The following is a 23,331-nucleotide window of genomic DNA, read 5'->3' as shown; positions in this document are numbered from 1 at the left end:
TGACCCAGGGCGTGATCCTGGAGTCCCGAGATCGAGCTCCCTGCGTGGAGCCTGCTTCTCCCTCTGCCTGGTTCTCTGCCTCTCTCTGTGTGTGTCTCTCCTGAATGAATAAATAAATAAAATCTTAAAAAAAAAAAAAGAATCATCTGAGGTACTAGTTTTAAAATGCCTATTCCTAGTGATCCTTAGCTCACTATTTTTGAGAATGCACAGAATTAGAGACCACTAAGCCAAGTATTATTGAGGAAACAAAGGAAGGGGTTCTAATTGACTAAATTCAGAAAATAAGGCTTAATATTCCGTGTACATTATGAGTCTGTTCTTACAAAGAGATTGTGTAAAACTAAGTCAAAATATACTCTAGCATTTTAACATTTCTGAGAATTTGTGCAAAAATTCCTTTAGCTGACATCTTAACAGTATTCTTTGACCACATAATTGTTTTTCTTTCATGCTTTTATGTTGTTTTGCACTGAATTCTATGAAATGCACTTTGAAACATGGTAGATTATTTATTGAATTTACATATTCTGTTTGGTGTTGCAAAACTAGATTCAGTCTAATGCTTCATTTAACATCAGTTTTACATAAATTTGATTTGAATGAGAGAAATACTAATATGCAAAAAAGGGATTGTAAATTCCCTGAAGAAGAAAATAAAAAGGAAAAACTTGTGTCCCCTGTGTTTAATGTCCCTGTGTCATAGATGATAAGGATTAACCAAAAGTATCAATAGTTAAACTTGTACCCCATAAATCAATGATTTTTCATGTTCTTTGTTTATACCTACCACTTTGGAAATGTCCTAGTCATTTAAATCTGGATCATGCTGGACACGTATTAGATGAGAAAAGAAAACAGCATTAACAGTACCTGTATGTCGTATGTGTGTGTCTCTGTGTGACAACATGGACAATCTAAAATTTTTTGAATGATTTTAAGTGTATTACCTCAAGATGCTGCAGGCCACACCATGATATACATGAGATATCTTATGGAAATAGAGAAAGCAACTTTCATGTGATCATGAATGGTTAATGATAATAAGTTATCCCCCAAAACTTTGAGAAACTTTCTTTTTAATTTTTTTAAAAACAGCTTTATTGAGATATAATAGAAAACAATATACACATATTTGAACTGGACGGTTTGGTAGATTTTCATATTTGTATATACTGATGAAACCGCATCAATCAAGATAATGAACAAATGCATCATTGAAGCATTTGTTTATACTCCTTTATAATCCTTTCCTCATATCTTTAAAAAAAAAAACTCCTTCCCTCTTAAACTTCTCTCTCCACTCCTCATTTCATGCTCAAATTAGAACCACTGTTCTGTCATTGCAGATTAGTTTGCATTTTCTAGAATTCTATATAAATAGACTCAGTTAATTTTCTTTTCTTTTGATTTTCTCAGTGTAAGTATTTTCAGATTTATCCCTGTTCTTGCATATGTAAAAGTTATTCCTATTTATTGCTGATATTCTATTGTATGAATCTATACTATAATTTGTATATCCATTTATCTGGTGATAGATATTTGAGTTATTTATGGTATGAGGCTGTACCAACTAAGTAGTTATGAACATTGTGTGTAAGTCTTTATATGTAGATATGCTTTCATCTCTCTTGGCAATGACTAGGGCCAGAATGAATGGGTCATATGGCAGACCTATATTCAATTTTTAAAGACACTTCCAAACAATTTTATGAAGTACTACTTCATAAAGCCCAACCTTTTTATTATTATTTTTACTTTTATAAATCATAATTTCATATTTTATGGATGACATTTTTGCCTAACCCAAGATCACAAATATTATTTGCATAAATTTCGTATCTTTAGGTTTTGAATTTATTTTCAATGCCCTTATCTTTTATTTCTCTTAGCTCTATTATTTCAAGGTCAGGTTTGATTGATTGATTGATTGATCTCATTATAGATAGCATTTTTCTGCTTCTTTGAATGCAGTTTTTGATTGGATTCCAGACTTTGTGAAATTTGCCTTTTCGATGCTGAATATTCTCATATCTCTGTCAGTATTATTATGCTTCCTTCTGGTCAAGTTACTTAGAAAGGGTTTAATCCTTTCAGAGTCTTTAAAAAATTTCTTAGGCAAGACCAGAGCAGTATTTATGCTAGGAATTATTGTTTTCAATCAGATTGGTCACAACACTATTCCCCACTGTGTGAGCATCATGTGCTATTTCCTCTAATCCTTTTAGATGGTTCTTGTCTCAGGCTCAGTTTCCTCACCCCTCACCCAGATACACTTATCAGTGCTTGCTTTGCTAAACAGTGGGTGAGACCCTGAAAAGGTCTGGAGTTCTCTCTTGATACAACTTTCTCTTTTTTGATATTCTTCCCTGCCAACTTTAAATAAGTAATACTTTATTTAATGGTGATGCGTTTTAATTGTGTCTGTTTGCTTGTTTGTTTTAAGGTGATAGAATGAATTTAAGAGGATGTACAGGAAGAAGAGTGAAATGTATCCAAACTCACTTTGATAGAATGTTTTACTTCTTTCAAAGTGACACTATGTCACTCTTTATAAGCAGGGTGCTGGGGGAGTGGCGGCAGCCCTGGTTTTCTCCCCTTGTTTCTCTGGCTTGAAATGTCCACTTTATGAGTGAACTGGGGCAAGAGCCATGATGGTCTTTGTATTCTTGGCCTGAGTTCAGACTGGGTAGAAAAAGAGAGCCTCAAAAAAAAAAAAAAAAAAAAAGAAAAAAAAAAAGAAAAAGAAAAAGAAAAAGAAAAAAAAAAGAAAAAAGAGCCTCAGCCACACTCCCTTGGAATTGGGCCTCTGCAACTGACAGCAGGAATGAGGGGAACACCTGGCTCTGCTGAGAAAATACGATAGCCTTTGAAAGTGAGCTGGTGGGGAGGATGGGTCCCATCATCTGGGCAACATTCATTAGGAGGTAAGCTTCCCTTGTGCTGAGTTGGAGGTGGGGTGAAGGTAGGGAACAGGTCATGTCTTAAATACTACAAGCTCTATTTGTTCTTACTGAGATTTAATTGATTTTCTTGAATAATTGTTTCATAAGTTGCTGTATACTATTAGATGATTTTTAAAGAACATACGTATATGTATATTTAAATAATTTTCACCAGTTCTGGTTGTTTCACTGGAGGAGTCTGCAGAGTCCCCTATGCTGATATTCTGGAAATTGTCCTCGGCTTTTTTTTAAGATTTTATTATTTATTTGAAAAACAGAGAGCACAAGAGGGGTGGAGGGGCAGAGGGAGAAGGAGAAGCAGACTCCCCACTGAGCAGGGAGCCCCACCACATAGGGCTCCATCCCAGGACCCTGGGATCATGACCTGAGCTGAAGGCAGATGCTTCTGAACCACCCAAGTGCCCCTGATTTCTTTTTTATATTCATGTCTTTTTACAATGTAAACTCATAAATTATTCTAATATATTTCATTCCTTTCATTCCTTTATTTATCCTTATAAACTATTCTATCTCTCATTTCCTGCTATTTTTTCACAGAAAAAAATTACATTTCTTTTTTTGACCATGTTATGTCAAAATTTATTTCTTGCCTCTAGAGATAAAACTGTTCCATAAATTCCCTTTTCCTGGTAATTATAGGCTATTTTTAATTATGTTCTTCTTCATGAACTTTATATAAGAAGGTCATGTATGAATTTTAAGAAATGATTTAATAATTTGACATGTTTTAATTTGGTTAGTTTTTAATTAGTCTTTTTTTTAGGATTTATTTGTTTTAGAGAGAGAGCATGCAAGTTGTAGGAGGGGTTGAGGAGAGGGGGAGAGGGAGAGAAAAGCAGACTCCCCCTGAGTGTAGAGCCCAGTGTAGAGCTCAATCTCACCATTGAGAAATCATGACTTAAGCTGAAAACAAGACCTGGGTCTTAACCAATTGAGTCACCCAGGTGCCCCTTTAATTAATCTTTTTAAAAATTATATTGTTGATCTCCCTTCTTCTTCTCTTTTCTCTATAGTTAAATATAACTGAACTCCCACCCTTGGGCTGCCTTAAGGATGGCTATGCCTAAAAAAGATAGTGAAGAGAAGAAACAAAAGGCAAATACAGAGTAAATATAATTCTAAGTAAAAGAAAAGAAGCGGCAATCAACAGTAGTCAATAAGTCAAAAAGGTGATAAAACAATAGAACTGCATCAGATAAAGATTATTTATTTACGTTTAATGTGTCCCATTCCAGGTCTTTGATGATCCATCACTAGCTTTTGTACTTTTCCAAGACAGAAACTGTTCATTTATTCAGAGTTTAGACCAACATTGTCTTTAGTTTTTGAGGAGAGGGATAATAGGAAGAAATGAAGAAATACACTTCAAAGTAAAAACAGTAACAAATTGACAACTGCCCACAACTTATACAGGCTGACATGGATGAAACTACTAACTAGACGAAGGAAATGAATGCTTACCTGACAAAATATGCCTAACTTTAATTAATTAAGAACAGACTGGGGCATCTGGATGGCTCTGTCGGTTAAGTGTCTGACTCTTGGTTTCAGCTCAGATGGTGATCTCAGAGACCTGAGACCTTAATTTTTTTCTGCCATCTTTTATCATCTTTTGGGTCCTACAATAAATCACCTTTTAAAATATAAAATAGAATAAATCGTTCAGTCTTCAATAGGAGAAAGGGTATTAAAATCTATACAAATATAGTGAGTACTCTGAGGCATCAAACTTAGAGTCAGGTAGTTTTGTCTTTTTTGTTTTGTTTTGTTTTGTTTTTTGTTTTTTTGTTTTGTTTTGTTTTGTTTTGTTTAAGTCAGGTGGTGTAATCTTTTGATTTAGCCTAAAAATAGAAAAAAACCCAGAGTGCACAAAATATAAAATCTGTTCTTAGAAAGTACTATAAGTGAAAGTTGATTTCTCCTGTCCAGATTTTTGGTTAGTGACACTGATGTTCACTCAACCTACTCTCAAGTGAAGAGCAATTATTGTAAGGTTTTTCTGACCATGGCCAAGTGAAAGGAACATGAGGGAACCTAGTTATAGCCATAAAAGTTGTGCCCTGTATATAAAGAGGTCACTGATTGACTGGCTTCATAGTTACTTAGCTCCTTTCAGTCTATTGTTGCCATGGGCTATCTGCTTCTTCCTCTATTTGGCACACCTTTCCTCCACCTCATGAATTCTATTCTCTCATTAGATTGGCTAAATCATGGCTTTCCTCATACTAGCTGTAGGATATATGTGTGCATACATGCTCAAACACGTGTTTTTAACTTCAATTTCTTTGAATTCTTCAAGGTTTTAAATCGTGTTAAGATGTGATAGAGAATCAGAAACTAGTTTGATTACATTATTTCTGCTTGGGGATAAAACCTCATGCTTGCCACCCTGGAGATTAGTCACCCTGGGCTTAGGTACCTCTTCAGATTTAATTATACCTGGTTCAAGTCACGTGCTACAGAACATGGCAATTATAAGCAAAGAATGTCTACAAAAGAAATTACATAGGAGAGGAATTTAACACTAAAAGGCCAACCTGGTTATGGCAAACACTATGAATTCACATTCAATAAGTATAGGTGCTATAGAGGATAACTTATGTTCACATTCTGATAAAATTTTTAGATTTTATGACTCTAATTCCATTAGATATAAAATATTAAGGAGTCTCTACTGAAACGTTGTGGTCTGGGATTAGATTTGCAAAAGGCTGCTATTCTTCCCCTTCCTACCACTTTTTTTGAGTTTTGTATTTATGAATAATAGGTAGTGTGAAAACTAACTCCAAATTTCCCAAGATAAATTTCACAAACCATGCAGTATATACCTCAAAGCTCATTATCATGTTGTGTAAGTCAGAAAGAGGAAGACTTTGTTGAAACTGGCAAATGCTGTAAGTTAGTCCATTGTATTAGTATTGTAGAAATAAATAATATTAATATTGCTGCTGATTATTCAAAGAAAGTGATAATAGTTTAAAGAAGATATTCTTGAATACAAATTAATCTCTATCTTGGTTCTCACAATTATTAACTAATTTTCTAAGTAACCACTTTTTCTCCAAGATAGTCTATCTCTTATACTCCTTTCAAAAGATATATCTGATAGGGTGAAGATCAGAGAAAAGATCTGGTATTGTTAGTTCTTAAACTGTTATACTCTATTATTTTGAACATACCAGTAGTTTTAAAAATATTTAAATAATATATTTACATATCTGTCCACTTCACTGGGCTAGAGTTTATTTCCTCACCCAACTTTTTATATATGGAATCTGACATGGTGTCAAGCATGTGGTAAATGCTCAAGGTTTTAATCTAGAGAATAAATGAACCACTTGTGTTAAAGTGGTCTCAGACTTTACCATAATAATTTTAGAGGTGGTGACTCATTTTTACTGGATGCTGTCCTAAGCAAAGCAAACTAGTTCTGAATATCCTTCTGAGGTACAGGAAACTAAATATAGAATTGAATAAATATAAATGTAGAATTAAATATAGAATTAGTCACTTGAGTGAAAGTGATCTAAGACTTTACCTCAATAATTTTCAAAGGAGATGGTTCTACTCCTTACTGATTGTTTTACTAGACTCAGCAATATAGTTCTTAATGTTCTTCTAAGGTTTTAAATCCTAATAGTCATTTGACTGTTTCTGAGCCATCAATGATTGAACTACGTCCAGTTTTTCGTTTTTTGGTTTTTTTGAAGGAGAGTGACTCTTACAACTCATAATATGCTAGAAGTATTTGCATTAATACAGAAAAAAACCCCATGGATTAACATAAAAGGTAATGATACTGAATTTGGAACAACCTCAAAATTAGTAAAGAAAACAAGATAAAACTTGAAGTGAGATAAGCAAGCAAATCCTATTCATTAAGTCTTTCACATTTGCCAATGATGAGTCACAAACTTTTTTGTTAGTACTTTTATTGACTACAAAGAAAAAGACATGATCAGTTAATTATTATGTCCACAAAACAGTGTATGAAATAGGTCTAACATTTTCTGGTGCTGAGTGTCAAGAGACAAAGAGAATTCCTCTCTGAATCCACGTGTTTCAGACAAATGTGTTTGTATTTAGTGGAATCAGGGTACATATAACAAGATCCATATAGCATATATTCATAGTACCTTTCAATGCAGACACTGAAGAGACACCTGATCAAAGAATAACATTTCGCCGTCTGAATAAACTGAAAGAGAGGTTTTAGAATATTTAGATAAGCAAAGTATCTCCTCTTCATCAGTTCTCCAAAAATATTACTACACTTTTTTGAACTTTTGAAATCTATTAACAAGAACTGAGTTTCAGTAAAATTCCTTGCCAAATAAAATGGTTATTTTGTATACTGGCTAATGGTAGAACCATAGCTTTAAAAAACAGGATGGCACCTCTAATAAATGTGGAATACTATGAGAAGAAATCTGTCCCCTTCCAGTTGGAGTTATAGGAAGGAACACTCATAGGCGAAAAAAGAGATTTGCCTCATGAATTTGTTTTGAAGTTTTCTCCAGTGAACAAATGAAAATGGTTAATCAGACTTAACGCTCTATCATATAAGATGTGGCTTCAATATTTTTCTTCTGGAAAAAGTTTAAAGCAGAAACAAAATACTTACCTTGAATATTAAATAAAGATGCTTTGTAAAATACTTTTTGAACGCTTAATCTTAAGAGAAAAAAAATAAAGTACTGACATTCCTTTCAAGACAAATTGATTTTAAAACACACATCTAAGGGGCGCCTGGGTGGCACAGTCAGTTAAGCAATGGACTCTTGGTTTCAGCTCAGGTTGTGTCATGAGATGAAGGCCTGCCTGAGCTCTGTGCTCAGTGCAGAGTCTGCTTAAGTTTGTTTCTTTCTCCCTTTTCCTCTGCTCCTTCCCCTCACATTCTCTCTTGTGCACTCTCTCTCTCTCTAAAACAAATAAATCTTCAAAAAAATAAGATATGCATATAAGTTACTGAATGAGTTAACCAGGCATAGTTACTTTATGTCAATCTAACAAAGTAATAGGGAGTTGGTTATCTTCTAAAAATGGTGTAGAAAATTTGATCTATAGAACTTCTTTTAAACAGTAATTACACAATATATCCAGTTGTGTAACAGTAATTACACAACATATCCAAAAATACTGCTGTAGATCACAATGGCTGTAGATCAAAATGGTTGTTTCAAATTTTTGACATAAAGTCATCTCGTATAGTGCCCACATTTTCTCTTCTCTATGACAAGATGACCTACGTTCAGGTAAGTAGGTCAAATCATTTAAGTACCATTAATATGGATTCAGAATAATTCCCTAAAATTATCATCTGATCCACCATAAAATACTGTTACAAACCCAGACTCTGAAAATAATAGTAAAGTTCAAGTTCTATAAGAGCATCAATATCTGGGGAAAACATTGTGATCCTGCAGATTGGTCGTGGCCGTGAGATCGTGGCCAGAGAATTAGAAACCCAAATAGATCAGGGGAAGTCACATAATACCCCTACATAATTCCTAAGAGATACCTCTCACTGATGAGGAGGTATGGCTCTCGCAGTACTGGGAACAAGTGAAAGCTGTGTCTAAATCTTATCTTGTTCCCAGTGTGGCTGTGGCACAATGGTCTTCCAATGGATTAAAGGGAAACTGGCCCACATTAGGTGCATGCCTGGCTACTCCAAGATGCAAAACAAGATTATCCTTTATAAAACTAAGATTATTTTCTTTCTGGATCTGTTTAAATGGGATAAATTCACAAAAGTAATGAAAGGAAATAAATCACAAAAATTCAGATTGTAATACACAGGGTGATTAGAACCACTGTGGATACAAAGTGAAGTTCTATGGAACTTTAATCACTTTAGATGATTTCTTTTAGAAAAAATCTAATCCAAAAGGAGCTAAAACTACAGACATAGAGGCAGGTGACCTAACATTATAAATGTGGAGAGATGGATGTGGATGTAGCTCCTCAGATTTGATATTTTATGAAAAATTTGGATGTAAAAAAACAATACACAGATGACCTTTGTTCCTTAGCTAACCTGATGTAGGGCTTCTAAATCTGTTAATTTGAGGGCTTCAGCAGTCTTGCTCATGATTACATCATCTGCTTTTTTTTTCAACCTTAGCTCTAAGTAAGATAAAGATCTAAAACCCAAATAGAAGCAGACTACTATTCTACATTCCAAGTCTCATAAATACAAATATAAAAACTAGTAGAAAATTATTTACTTTGAGACTTAACGTTCAAGAAATGTTAAGGAGGGCAGCCCTGGTGGCTCAGTGGTTTAGTGCCGCCTTTGGCTCAGGGCATGATCCTGGAGTCCTGGGATTGAGTCCCATGTTGGACTTCCTTCATGGAGCCTGCTTCTGTCTATGCCTGTGTGTGTGAGTGTTGTGTGTGTATCTCATGAATAAAAAAAAAAAAAAAAAAAAAAAAAAGAAATGTTCAGGAAAATACTTGAGGAATTTTCCTAGACAGATCTGTTTTTAGGTTTTTTATTATAGAAAATTTCAACATATACAATGATAGCATAATAAAGTTCTCAACTGCCACCCACCCAAAGCAATCACTGTTCTGATTATTTGTGAACAAGTGGTAAAAGTCCAAAACCTCCTTGGAAAATGATAGAAGGGTGGCGGCAAGGATTATGAAGGAAACTAATCCTACAAACACCTCTGTTTATTGCTTGCTCTCAACTTGTGTTGACCATCATACCAATACATTATATAATATATGAAATGGATATTTTGAAAAATGTAAAAAATGAGAAGAAATATATATTTTAAAATAGTAAAGGTAGAATGGAAGGTTAGGAAGAGAGTAAATTAAAATGATGGATAGAGATAGCTTGAGATGGAGAGAGAAAAGTCCCAATATTTCCTCTTCATTGATGGTTACATCACTGATCTTTACTCTTTCTCCTCAAAATATGTCCATGGCCAGCAGCAGACTTTCAGGCTCCATCCATCCCACAACATCTTGAATCAGAATCTGCATTTCTGCCAAGATCCAAAGGTGATTTGTATGCGCATCAATTCTTAAAAAAACTGCTGTAGATCACAATGTAATGAAAGACATGCTAAAGGAGAAACAATGGAAACACTGAAACAAGACAGAACAGGAAACAAGAATACACATGCAATCAGCAAATTAACTGTACAACGTAAAAAAATTTTTATTGATTCTATAACTGTGAATGCATCAGTTATTTTATAAAGCTAGAACCCAAAAATAGACTTAGATTTTAAGTACTACTTCCTGCCTGGTTTTTTGGGGGGGCAGGGGGTGAGGGTGGTAAGGAGGAGATCAGCATGAAACAGAAAAGATAAAATGATTGGCTCTTATTGATGTTTTTTTCTGTTCATTTTATTGCTTTTAGGAACCCTATAAGGTGTCACATAAGCTAATATTAAAAGCAACAAATTATACTTTTGTTTATTTTATTTGAATGATGCTCATTAAAATTTTATGCGATGCTATCAGATTTTATGTGTCCATTTAATATTACATTAAATGATACTTTTGTAGAGGAATTGGCTAAAGGAAGCAGATGTGTGGGTTCTTAAAATACAGCTGTTATTAAAATTAAACAATTAGCAGCAATGTTTTGTCTTTCATATATTGTGAAACATAATTATAATAGTGGTTTACTAAGAGATCTAAATTTTCTTATACTGCCACTGCTTAGAATTACAAACCAGAAAACATTGGACATGGATTTATACAAATTAATATAAAAATGAGGCAAAAATTTGTATAAATCTATAAAACACTAAAAGGTAAAAGGGCTCATATATATATATATATATATATATATGTTCACATAAATAAATATATATATTTTTAATATAACAAAAGATTATAAATGCATCTGTGTTATCCTGACATATTTTGACTAAAAGGGAATAATTGCATATTTTAATATCTTTTTTAATTAAGATTTAAACTAATATTTAAATGGAAAAATCACAGAAATGACTGGTTAGCAAAAATGAGTTATTTTGCAAGATAATTTATGAAGAACTTTGTATCTTGTATGATTAATTTTTAGTTATAAGATAAATTGAGCATTTTATGTCCCTTCCCTATATGTCAAATGTTAGAAATTTTTCTTACTCTCAAAACTTCCTAAATTATGTAAAATTTTTTAATGGTAAAATCTTAATTAGGTGATTTTTTTCCTAATATGTGAACACAATCATGAGCATTTATTTTCAAGAACAAGACATAGAACATTTACCTAGTTTTATTCTTTATGAATAATTATTTTATTTTTGAAATCAATAAGATAAAGTCAGACTTCTCTGAAAAAAGTAAAACTCAGTGCAACATACAAATATCTACCCACAAATACCTCAAATTCAGAATTACTTTCAAGGTCAAATCTTTGACAGAACACAATGGATTAGCTCAGCTTACATTACTTTGTTGTCATTAATATGTCCTTAAATGTTTTTAAAATTATTTATTAAATAGTAAAATCAAATATTTTTGTACTTTATTGAACATAACTCTTTCCCTAAAAATATCGTTGTTCATTAGACATGAAAGAGTAAGAAAATGGAACAGCTTTTTCCTGAAACTACATATAGGATCATGTTATAATATCTTAACTTTAGCCTATCATTTTGATTTCTAATCCATTAAAATTACCCTCCTCTTATCAACTAGTTTAGACTTAAGAAATTTTAAATTAAATGAAGATATTATTAAGCCTCTTTTCCATAGAGAACAAATAATCCCTGAGTGCACCATTTCATAAGAAATCTTAATCATATGCAATAGGGATGCCTGGGTGGCTCAGTGGTTGAGCATCTGCCTTTGGCTCAGAGCATGATCCCGGGGTCCTGGGATCGAGTCCCGCATCAGGCTCCCCACATGGAGTCTGCTTCTCCCTCTGCCTGTCTCTGCCTCTCTCTCTTCGTGTCTCTCATGAATAAGTAAGTTTTTTTAAAAAAAATCATACGCAAAAATTTAAATATCAGTAAATGAATTCACATCTTGAGGAAAGTATTCCTCAAGATTTGTTTCATTTATGCTGAAATAAATTCTTCAGCCAAGGGAAGAGTATTTATCTCAGTGTAAATTTCACTGCAAATGTATACTTTTAAATATTCAAATTATTCAGATGACTGTCTTTTTTCTTTCAAGTAAAATTTTCCTTCTTTTTTTTTTGTTTCAAATTTTTATTTAAATTCCAGCTAGTTAACATATAGTGTAATATTAGTTTCAGGAATAGAATTTAGTGATTCATCACTTCCGTACAATACCCAGGGCTCATCCTAACAAGTGCCCTCCTTATTCTCCATTACCCATTTAACTCATCCCTGCTCACCTCCCCTCCAGCAACCCTCAGTTTGTTCTAATTAAGAGAACTCTCTGTTTTATGGTTTACCTCTCTCTTTTTTCCCCTATGCACATCTGTTTTGTTTCTTAAATTTCACACATTCATGAAATCATACGGTATTTGTCTTTCTCTGACTGACCTATGGTGCTTAGCATAATACACTCTAGCCCCATCTATGTCATTGAAAATAGCAAAATTTCATTCTTTTTGATGACTGAGTAATTTTTCATATTTTCTTTATCCATTCATCGGTTGATGGACATTTAGGCTATTCCCATAACTTGAGTATTGTTGATAGTGCTGCTATAAACATCAAGCGTGCATGTGTCTATTTGACTCAGAATTTTTGTATCCTTTAGGTAAATACCTAATCGTACAATTGCTGGATCATAGGGTAGCTCTATTTTTAACTTTTTGATCAACCTCTACACTGTTTTCCAGGGTGGCTGCACCAGTTTGCACTCTCACCAATAGTATAAGAGGGTTGCCCTTTCTCCACATCCTTGCTAACATCTGTCGTTTCCTGTGTTGTTAATTTTAGCTATTCTGAGATGTGTGAGGTGGTGTCTCATTGTGGTTTTGATTTGCATTTCCCTGATGGTCAGTGATGTTGAGCACCTTTTCATGTTTCTGTTAGCCTTCTGGATGTCTACTTTGGAAAAGTGTCTATTCATGTCTTCTGCCCATTTGTTAATTGTATTATTTGTTTCTTGGGTGTTGAGTTTGATATGTTCTTTATAGATTTTGGATGCTAACCCTTTACTAGATATGTCATTTGCAAATATCTTCTCCTATTCTGTAAGCTGCCTTTAGCTTTATTGATTGTTTTCATTGTGCAGAAACTTTTTATCTTGATGAAGTCCTAAGAGTTTATTTTTGCTTTTTTTCTCCCCTTGCCTCTGGTGACATGTTTACTAAGAAGTTGCAATGGCTGTGGTCAAAGAGGTTGCTGCCTGTGTTCTCTTCTAAGACTTTGATGGTTTCCTGTCTCGCATTTAGGTCTTCCATCCATTTTGAATTTATTTTTGTGTGTGGTGTAAGAAAGTGGTCCAGTTTCATCCTTCTGCATGTTGCACAGTCCAGTTTTCTCAACACCATCTGTTGAGGAGACTGTCTTTTTTTCCTTTGGATATTCTTTCCTGCTTTGTCAAATATTAATTGACCATATAGTTGTGGGTCCATTTCTGGGTTTTCTATTCTGTTCTATTGGTCAATGTGTCTGTTTTTGTGCCAGAACCATACTGTCTTGGACTAAAGATAGCCTTGTGTTATGACTTGAGATCCAGATTTGTGATACGTTCAGCTTTGGTTTTCTTTTTCAAGATTATATTTGCTATTTAGTGTCTTTTGTGGCTTCATACAAATTTTAGGATTGTTTGTTCAATCTCTGAAAAACACTTGATATTTTAATAGGGATTGTATTAAATGTTTAAATTGCTTTTAGCAATATTTGTTCTTCCAATCAATGATCATGGAATGTTTTTCCATTTCTTTGTGTCATCTTCAATTCCTTTACTCTTAAAAGTATATAACACTTACTTCTTTTGTTTATTCCTAGATATCTTATGTTTTTTGGTGCAATTATAAATTGGATCATTTCCTTGATTTCTCTTTCTGCTCCTTCATTATTGGTGTATAGAAATGCCACAGATTTCTCTATGTTGATTTTGTATCCTGCAACTTTACTGAATTCATTTATCAGTTCTAGAAATTTTTTGGTGGAGTCCCTCAGATTTTCTACACAGAGTATCATATCATCTGTTGCTGATTTGGATGCCTTTTATTTGTTTTTGTTATCTGATCATGGAGGCTAGGATTTCCAGTACTATGTTAAATAACAGTGGTGAAAGTGGACATCCCTGTCTTGTTCCTGACCATAGAATAGTAGTTTTGTTTTTCTCCATTGAGGATTATACTTGCTGCTTGTCTTTTGTATTTGGCCTTTATGATATTGAGGTAGGTTCATTCTCACCCTACTTTGTTGGGGGATTTATCAAAAATGGATGCTGTACTTTGTCAAATGGTTTTTCCTGCATCTATTGATGGGGCCATATGATTCTTATCCTTTCTTTTATTAATGTGATTTATTTGTGAATATTAAACAACTCTTGCAGTCCAGTAATAAATGCTACTTGATTGTGCTGAATGATTCTTTTAATATACTGTTGGATTCTATTTGCTAGTATTTTATTGAGAATTTTTGTATCCATGTCCCCTATTTTTCTTTATAAAAGATAACTATCTCATTGTAGGTATGCCTTAGCAATTATGTTTGTCTTGCATTGTTCATGTTGAAATCATAATTCAAATACATTGTACTTTCTTTAGACCTAACCAGATGTTGTGAATTTGACCTTCCCAACTGTACATGTAGCTCAGAGTATTAAGATTATTCTTATGTAAAATTTAAATCTAAATGAAGGAGGTTAATATTGTAAAATGGCATGATTTCTCAAATGGAATATTAAAAACAAAAACACCCTTGCACTAAAGGATTATAGTTCTGTGTCCTACCCTTTTATTTTATTTATATTGCTACCTTTTAAATTTTATTTCTGAAGTAGTTATATTTTTATTTACTCAAACCAAAATGGATTAAATTAACAAATATTTGCTTTTTTAAAAATTGGAAAAGAGGGGGGGATGGTGCTTCCAGTTGTGTCTTGAGTAAGTGAAATCTATTACATTTTGAAAAATAATGTCACAGAATTTTAAAATTTATATTTTACTTTTAGATGTAAAATATCTAAAAGAAGAAGATGCAAATCGCAAGACTTTCACTGTCAGCAGCACACTGGATTTCCGAGTGGACCGGAGCGATGATGGCGTGACTGTGATCTGCAGAGTAGACCATGAATCCCTCAATGCCACCCCTCAGGTGGCCATGCAGGTGCTAGAAATACACTGTAAGTAAATGCTACTCCCTTTATAGTTATCACAGCAGGAGCAAATCTCTTCACTTACATTTAAAATCATTTCAAAATATCCTAAAGTACCACCTATGTGCAGCAAAAACAGCAAAATGAAGTACAACTACTCTCCCTGGTATTAATCACATTCAGAGGAAAGTAGTTATTGACTGAATATCATTCTTGACAAGGAAGAGAAATAAAGGAAATATCCTTATTAAAAGTTAAAACTTCTAAATGTGTTCCACATGGTGACATGATACATGTATATGCATATGGGTAGGGTAGGAAGAGTAGTTATTTTGACAGAGTCCATGAGGGTGGGGAATCTGAGAGTGCCTTGATGGACCTTACCGTATGAAAGAAACTTTGTTATGCATGAATGTGTTGTCCTATCTGCCCATCTGTGCTTTTAAAATTAGACAGTTTTTTACCTTCTATATGAGATATCCTAAGTCTTTATAAATATAGCGGCATATCCATTATGTTTTCATCATCAACTTCATTACTGACAAGTGATAGGAACAACATTAATTGGATGACTCTAGCGGGCCAATGGCAGTGCTAAATGTTTTGCTGGCAGTATTTCATCTTACGTCTCATGTTAGGGCAACAGCACAAACACCTGATGGGTAGTTTTCCTCTTTAGTCATAGTTTATGGATGAAGACATTGAAGATTATAGTGATTGAGTCATTTGGCCAAGTTCATACATCTAGCACATGGTAGACTCGTAATCATGATGTTTTTATTAGTTAGCAAGGCCCTGGAATATAAGAGGTGATCTAGAAATATTTATCCAATAAAAATAAATCAAGTGAAATATATAAGATAAAGTTGAAAAAAGTGGAGTCCAAGAATTACATTTCTGAATTGTATCACTTCATTTTTTTTAAATATTGGAAATTGTTTGTGATAAAGTTATAGTTTGAGTTTAGAATTTGTGTTATAAAATTACATTAAATCCTAAAAATTTAAATCTAAGTACTGGTCTTTTAATAGCCTCACTGCATTTTGTTTTTATTTTTTACAAGAACCTATTAAGTACCTACTATAAAACAATCATAATTTTAGGCACTGGCATAATATAAGTGACAAAAAATAACAAAATAAATTGAGATTAGCCTAGTGTCAAGATTACCACCACCACCACCAGTGACAGACTCCAGTTCTCTTACAGCATCCGTTCTAGGTAGGAATGACAGCATAGCAAAATAAATAAAACCAACATATAGCAGACTATGTACAAAGAAATAATAAAGCAGAAATGATAAGGAGTACAATTTGAGAAACGGGAATGGAGTTCAAGGAAAGTGTACATGTGTTAGTATATAACATATATATAATGTATTTATAAACATATATTGTATTACATATCATGTTAAATTATATTACATATTGTATTATCATAAATGTATTTATATGTAAATATACAAATATTATATATTTTTAAATAAATATTAGAAAGACCAGAGTAGAAGGAAAACTGGAGAGTATTTATGAGATCAGATCAGAGAAGTACCAGGAAGACCAAACTTCTTTATTTTTTCAATTTTTGATAGAGAAATGTCAATAGGATTATGATTTTAATTATTGCTCACTGTTTTAATTATTCTTAGTTTAATAGTAAGTGAAATTACTGTAATATTTTAAGTACTTTTGATTATATTAAGTTAGCTTCATTAATTTTCCTCTTGTTCTCATTGAAACAAATCTGCAACAAGCATATTTTAGGCCCCATACTGAGATTATCTTCAAATTTCAGCATTTATTTGCAGTGACACCTTGGTACAATTACTAAAACTGTTTGAGCTTTGATTATAAATTCGACAATTAGTTCTGCAAAGATCAAAGTAGACTATTTGTTTATGGCATTTGATAAAATTTCAGTGAATGCCACTTACCTTAGTTTAACCTGCTATACCACAAATACCCATAGCCTGGGTGGCTTATAAACCAAAGATGTTTATTTCTCACAGTTTTGGAGGCTGGAAGTTCAAGCTCAAGGAGCAGGTAATTGACTGCATCCTGGTTCATAGATGGCTGTCTCCCCTCCATGTCTGCACATGGCAGAAGGGGCCAAGGAGCTCTCTGGGGCTCTTTTGCAAGGGCACTAAACCCAGTCAGTCATCACCTTACCAAAGCCCTACCTGCTAATACATCACATTGAGAATTAGGTTACAACATATGAATTTTAGAGGGACACAAACATTCAACCTATAGCACTTTCCCCTTTCTATTTCTTATTTTATCAACGTTCTTTCAAAATGTGGAAAGTTGTATAGTTTGGTATATTGAGAGGACCCAGGTTATCAACATTTGGCTTAAACTTTTTCACATATATAAAACAAAGGAAAATTTAAAATAGTAATTAACTACTAATTTAACTGTAATTTTCAACATATAATAAAAGAAAAAAATTAAGTCAGAAATATTAAAGGTCACCAGCTAATGATTACTCCCCAGAAATCCACCAATAGTCAAGCAAAATCAGATATATTTAGTTTGCTATGGCAAAGAAGAAGCATATCAGGTGAATCTCTGTGTATTGATAAGAAAGAGTATAAAGAGGGTTTCGACAGGATTTGGGTTTGCCCTGAATATTTTAAGAGGGTTCTGGATTAAATACTGTCAGTATTGGGGACAAATCAAGAATGTGTACAGTGGTAACTTTTACCAAGAAAGCAAAATCATTAATGCAGAGTTAGATATGCTATTATAAAGATGCAGCAGTTAATCATGCTGATTTTTGTTGTTGTTGAGTGTCTTGATCTCTGTCTTGTTTCACACCTGGACGTGGAATAGACTTGCCTTTGTCTTCCTCCACCCCATAGTCGCAGAGTGGCTCTAGCTGATTATTGTTTAGATTCTAGAGAATTGTTTATGTTTGTTGAGAATATTTCAGCTTAGCTGTCAGATGCCAATTGTTAGCTGCCAAAGTTATTGTCACTTTTCTGGGAGTCTAAAATGGAGCTATTCTATATATAATTCCTGGGAATTTTTGCTGTTCACTATATCTCACTGTGCATTATTAAAGGAACTTTATGGAGGAAGGGAAATGAATTGTATCATTTTTTAGAAAGTTTTACATGAAAAATGTTACACTTGGTATCCAATTAAAAATAGCAACTCATTTTATTATCCTTGTTTAATATGTAAGTGGCTAGAAAGCAGAGACCATATATATTTAAATTATTTCTTTTAGAATCTAGCATACCACCATTCAAGTGTGTGAAGGTAATTAAAACTAACTGATGATAATGCTGAATGTTCCTTTAGGGATGCAGAACATTCCCCAGAGATGAAATGTGGAGTGGAGAATGGAGAGGGGGCATTTAGCAACAGTTTTCACTAAAATTAGAGCAAATTGAACAAATTGGGTGTGGTCTTCATGGCTCTGGGTAGATACACATGTGCAAAATGCATGATGTGGGAATTCTCATAGATGTAAGTGGGGGAAAATAGAAAGAACTGGAAAAAGAAGAAGGTGATTAGCCTAGAACTATTGGAACATAAATTTGTGGAAAAGTTTGATAAGAAATTAGAAGGAAGTGTTAAACATATAGTACAAAGAGCAAAAATTAAGTAGGAAGAATTATATTTCTAGGCCTATGTTTTAGCTCCATAACCCTGCGGTATACAATTTAGAAGGACTCAGCCTATAAAGTATGTCACAGCAACATATACTTCTTTATATAATGTTAATCATACATTTTAATTCCGCTATGGAGAAAAATAGTTTCTTTAAACTTGAAATTTAAGAAAATGTAGACTTCTCACTGTGAACCACAAATTCCTGCAGATTTCATACAACGAACACAGCATACTTTGTACCTGAGCTGTGGAAAATGCCATTCTCTTTTTTTTATAGATGGAAATTCTAATTCATCTTTCTATTTTTATTCAGATCTCTTTGAAAACAATAACTTTTTATTTGTCTGATTTAATTTTTAGAAGAACAGATTGTATAAGTCAGATTATCTGCTTGAACAGAAAGAAATATGCCCAAAACTCAGAAAAGGAGAAGATAACATTCATTTTCTATATGTGACACTGACAAGATTTCATAAAAAGTCAGCTGTTATTGAAAAGGAGAAACATAAGAGACAGATTAGTAAAATATTTTAGAATAATGAATGTTTTGAGAAAGCATTTAGTACTATGGCAGTGAATTGCCAATATTAATAAATAAGAAAGCAAATTTTAATTCTCTGCATGTTATGGTAAATTACATATAAAATATTCAATATTATATAAATTTTAGTATATGAATATATAAATATTTACTATATATAAAATTCATCAAATTATGAAATCTTATGCTATCATTAATATTAGTTTAGTATTTACCATTTGGGTAACAGTGTCATTCTTTGCTTATAAGTAAATGTTTCTCCATGCACATCATAAAATTAAGTCCCCATCTACTCAATCGTCCATAACCTCTCTAGCCCAGGTCAGTGTCTTTTAAATTGCCATGTGTTTGTTGTATTAATTATACTTCCACACTTGTCTATTTATTATAGAAAGCACTTGATTAAATGTTTCAGGCTATGTAGGTTTATGAGAACAATGAGTGTTACAAGTATATTTTTAAAGTAACATATCCCACTTGGCATCTCACTCGTGAAATGCTGATCATCTAATTCCCGGATCTGTCACAAATTATGTATGGTCCAGAGGTACAGAATGTAAAACGAGTCAGGAAAAAAGGTGCTAGGAGAACTTTTAGTTTAAATTTTCAAAAATTAAAATCAATTGTTATTTTGATTAACAAAATGCCACGTTTATGCCTGAGGATACTTTGGAAGGTGTTTTTAAGATTTCCAAATATTTCACAAAGCTCATGAAATGTATACTTGCTAGAATCATGAAGTAATCTATACTGCTTGGCAAAAAGATACCTTTATCTACATTAATAAAGGTGCAACCTCTATTTGAGATCCTGGTTTTTAATTGAAGTCTAATTGACATATAATATGTTATTGGTTTCAGGTATACATCATAGGGATTTGACATTTTTATATGTTACAAAATGATCACCATACGTTTAGTTACCATGTGTCACCATGCAAGGCAATTGAAATATTGCTGATTATAGTCCCTCTGCTGCATATTAAATCCCCAGAACATTTTTCCTTTATAACTGGGAGTTTGTACCTTTAAATCTCCTTCACGTATTTTACCCATCCCTCACTTCTTCTGCCTTCTGGTAACCTACAGTTTGTTTTCTCTATTGATGGGTCTATTTCTGTTTTGTTCATTTGTTTTGTTTTTTGATTTCACATATTTGTGAAAGTGAAAGCCTATGGTATTCTTTCTCTGGCTTATTTTACTTAGCATAATGCCTGTCAGTCTATCCATGTTGTTGTGAATGGCAAGATTTCATTCTTATTTATGGCTGAGTAATATTCCATTACACACACATACACACACACATACAGACACATCTTTATCCATTCTTCTAAGGACTCTTGGGTTGCCTTCATATCTTGCAACTATTGTAAATAATGCTGCAATGTACATAGGGAGTGCATATCTCTCTTCAGATTGGCATTTTGTTTTCTTTGAGTGGAATTGCTGGATCCTAGAGTAGTTCTAATTTTAATTTTTTGAGGAAATCCCATACTATTTTCTGTTGTGGCTGCTCCACTTTACTTTCCCATCAACAGTACATGAGGGTTATCTTTTCTCCGTGTTTTCACCACCACTTTTTATTTTCTGTCTTTTTTGATAATAGCCATTCTGATGGCCATGAGGTGACATGTCATTGTGATTCTGATTTGCATTTCCATGATGAGTGATATTGAGCATCTTTTCAGGTACTTGCTGGGCATCTATATGTCTTTTTCAGGAAAATGCATATTCAAGCCCTCTGTTCATTCTTTAAGGGATTATTTGGTTTTCTTGATATTGAACTGTGTAAGTTCTTTACATATTTTGGATATTGACCCTTTATCAGATGTATGATTTGCAAATATCTTCTTCCATTTACTATGTTGCCTTTTCATTTTGTTGATGGCTTTCATTATGCAAACCTTTTTAGTTTGATGGAACCCACCCCCTTTTTCTAAATTTAGGTTTTTGTTGCCTTTGCCTGGGAAGATTGATTAAAAGCAAACAAAACATTGCATATATTGATGTCAAAAGCTTACTTCCCATGCTTTCTTCTAGGAGTTTTATGGTTTAGGTTCTACATTGAAATTACATCTTAAATTCATTTTCACATATGGTTGTCCAAAAGAGTTTTAAAGTTTTTCAGGAAGGATACATTACATTGCCCATAAGGATCTATTATTGACATGGAGTCATGAGATAATCTTTTTCTTTTGCAGATAAAAAATGTATTTTATTTAGTTCCTGTGATATTGAATAAAGTAATTGAATGACCAAATATTTTATGTGATCTGAATACAGGGATTCAATATATTATGAAAAAGTTTCTGTTATTAATAGAAGTAAAAATTTTTGTGTTATTAAATCTCAGCAAAGAATATATATTTGTGAACAGAGATTCCAAATTTTAACAAATATTAAATTCATATGTTAAACTAACACGACATATTCTCAACTGGCCTTTCCTAATCAAGCTCATTATGACATTCCTAATCAAACTTATTTTAGAAGCTTTAACATTATTTTAAGCACATAAATTAATTTCATAAAATAGTCAAGAATAGCCCCCAAATGATGGAATGTATGTATGGTACAGATGACAATGTAGCTTTTGCAGTTAATTTTAGGTCAATTTGATCAAGAATAAAAAGTAGAAAAGAAAATGAGGTAGAAATTATTTTGACAAATAAAACTGATATTGATAAAATAAGCATTAGTGATTAATATCCAATATGTTACTTTTGATTTAATAACATTCTGTTTTATAAATCTATTTTTAAATACAGCTCAAGGTTGATTCTTCCTTTTTTCTAAGACAGGGAATGGGGAGAGGGTAAGAAGGAGAAAGAGAGAGAGAGAGAGAGAGAATCTTAAGTAAGTGCCATGACCAGCACAGAGCCCAATGCAAGGCTCCATCTCACAACCTTGAGATCATGACTTGAGCTGAAATCAATAATCAGCTGCTCAGTTAACCAACTGATCCACCCAGGTGTCCCCAAGTTTGATTTTTCCAAAGTGACTACATATTTCACATCTCAATATTTTCAAATTGTTCTAGTTTTATTTTCTGTTTGAACTATAATACATGTACACACAGATGCACATTTCTAAGAGAAAAACATGCTGAGAAAACTATAATCAATTGCTGTATTGAACTTTATTGGAATAGCTCTTAATATATCAGAAATATTGTCATTACTATTTACTACCTGGATTCAAAAGACTTTCTTAATTAGTAGGGTTCATATTTAAGAGCAGTTTTTAGTCTATTAAAAAATTGAGCAGAAATTACAAAGTTCCAATTTAAACCATTATCTTACCCCCCCCTCACATTTCCCCATTATTAACTTCGTGCATTATTGTGGTGCATAGATTACAGCTGATGAACTAATATTAATAGATTATTATTAGCTAAAGTCCATAATTTACATTAGCCTTCACAATTTAATTTGTATGATCTATAAGTTTTGACCAGTGTATAACATCCTGCAGCTGTGGTTACAATATCATACAAAATGCATTCACTGTCCTAAACCTCCTGTGTGCTTCACCACTGGATTACTCCTTCCCTCTCTTCAACTCCCTGGCCACCAGTGATCCATTAGCTAGCTGTATAGGTTTGCCTTTTCTAGGATGTCATATAGTTGGAATTATATAGCACATAGTCTATTCAGACTGTCTTCTTTCACTTAGCAATGCACCTTTAAGGTTCTGACAAGTCTTTTTGTGGTTTGATAGCACATTTATTTTTATGGCTAAATAATATTCTATTGTCTGGATATACCAGAGTTTATTTATCCATTCACCTATTGAAAAATATCTTAGTTGCTTCCAAATTCTGGCTTTTATGAATACAGCTACTATAAATATCTGTGCATGGGTTTCTGTTTGAACAGAAATTTTCAACTTCTTTGAGTAAATGACATTCAAATTTTAATTAGAATAAATTTTAGTGAAAGGCAAATAATTTTTTAAAAAGATTTTATTTATTT

General features: G+C 33.0%; 1 protein-coding gene across 3 annotated transcripts in view; it reads left to right on the top strand.

Moving 5' to 3' along the window:
* The window catches only part of CADM2 (cell adhesion molecule 2), a 1,062,630-nt gene that overhangs the window by 895,907 nt on the left and 143,392 nt on the right, over positions 1 to 23,331 (top strand). For all 3 annotated transcript variants that reach the window (XM_038581190.1, XM_038581189.1, XM_038581191.1), the window contains one exon: positions 15,051 to 15,221. In XM_038581190.1, the coding sequence (XP_038437118.1) occupies positions 15,051 to 15,221 (171 nt within the window). The remainder of the gene's footprint in view (positions 1 to 15,050; positions 15,222 to 23,331) is intronic.

Source organism: Canis lupus, chromosome 31, assembly GCF_011100685.1.
Source record: "Canis lupus familiaris isolate Mischka breed German Shepherd chromosome 31, alternate assembly UU_Cfam_GSD_1.0, whole genome shotgun sequence".
In the NCBI taxonomy this organism is placed as follows: domain Eukaryota; kingdom Metazoa; phylum Chordata; class Mammalia; order Carnivora; family Canidae; genus Canis; species Canis lupus.
The sequence above is the reverse complement of the archived record's forward strand: the minus strand, read 5'-3'. Positions and strand labels throughout refer to the sequence as shown.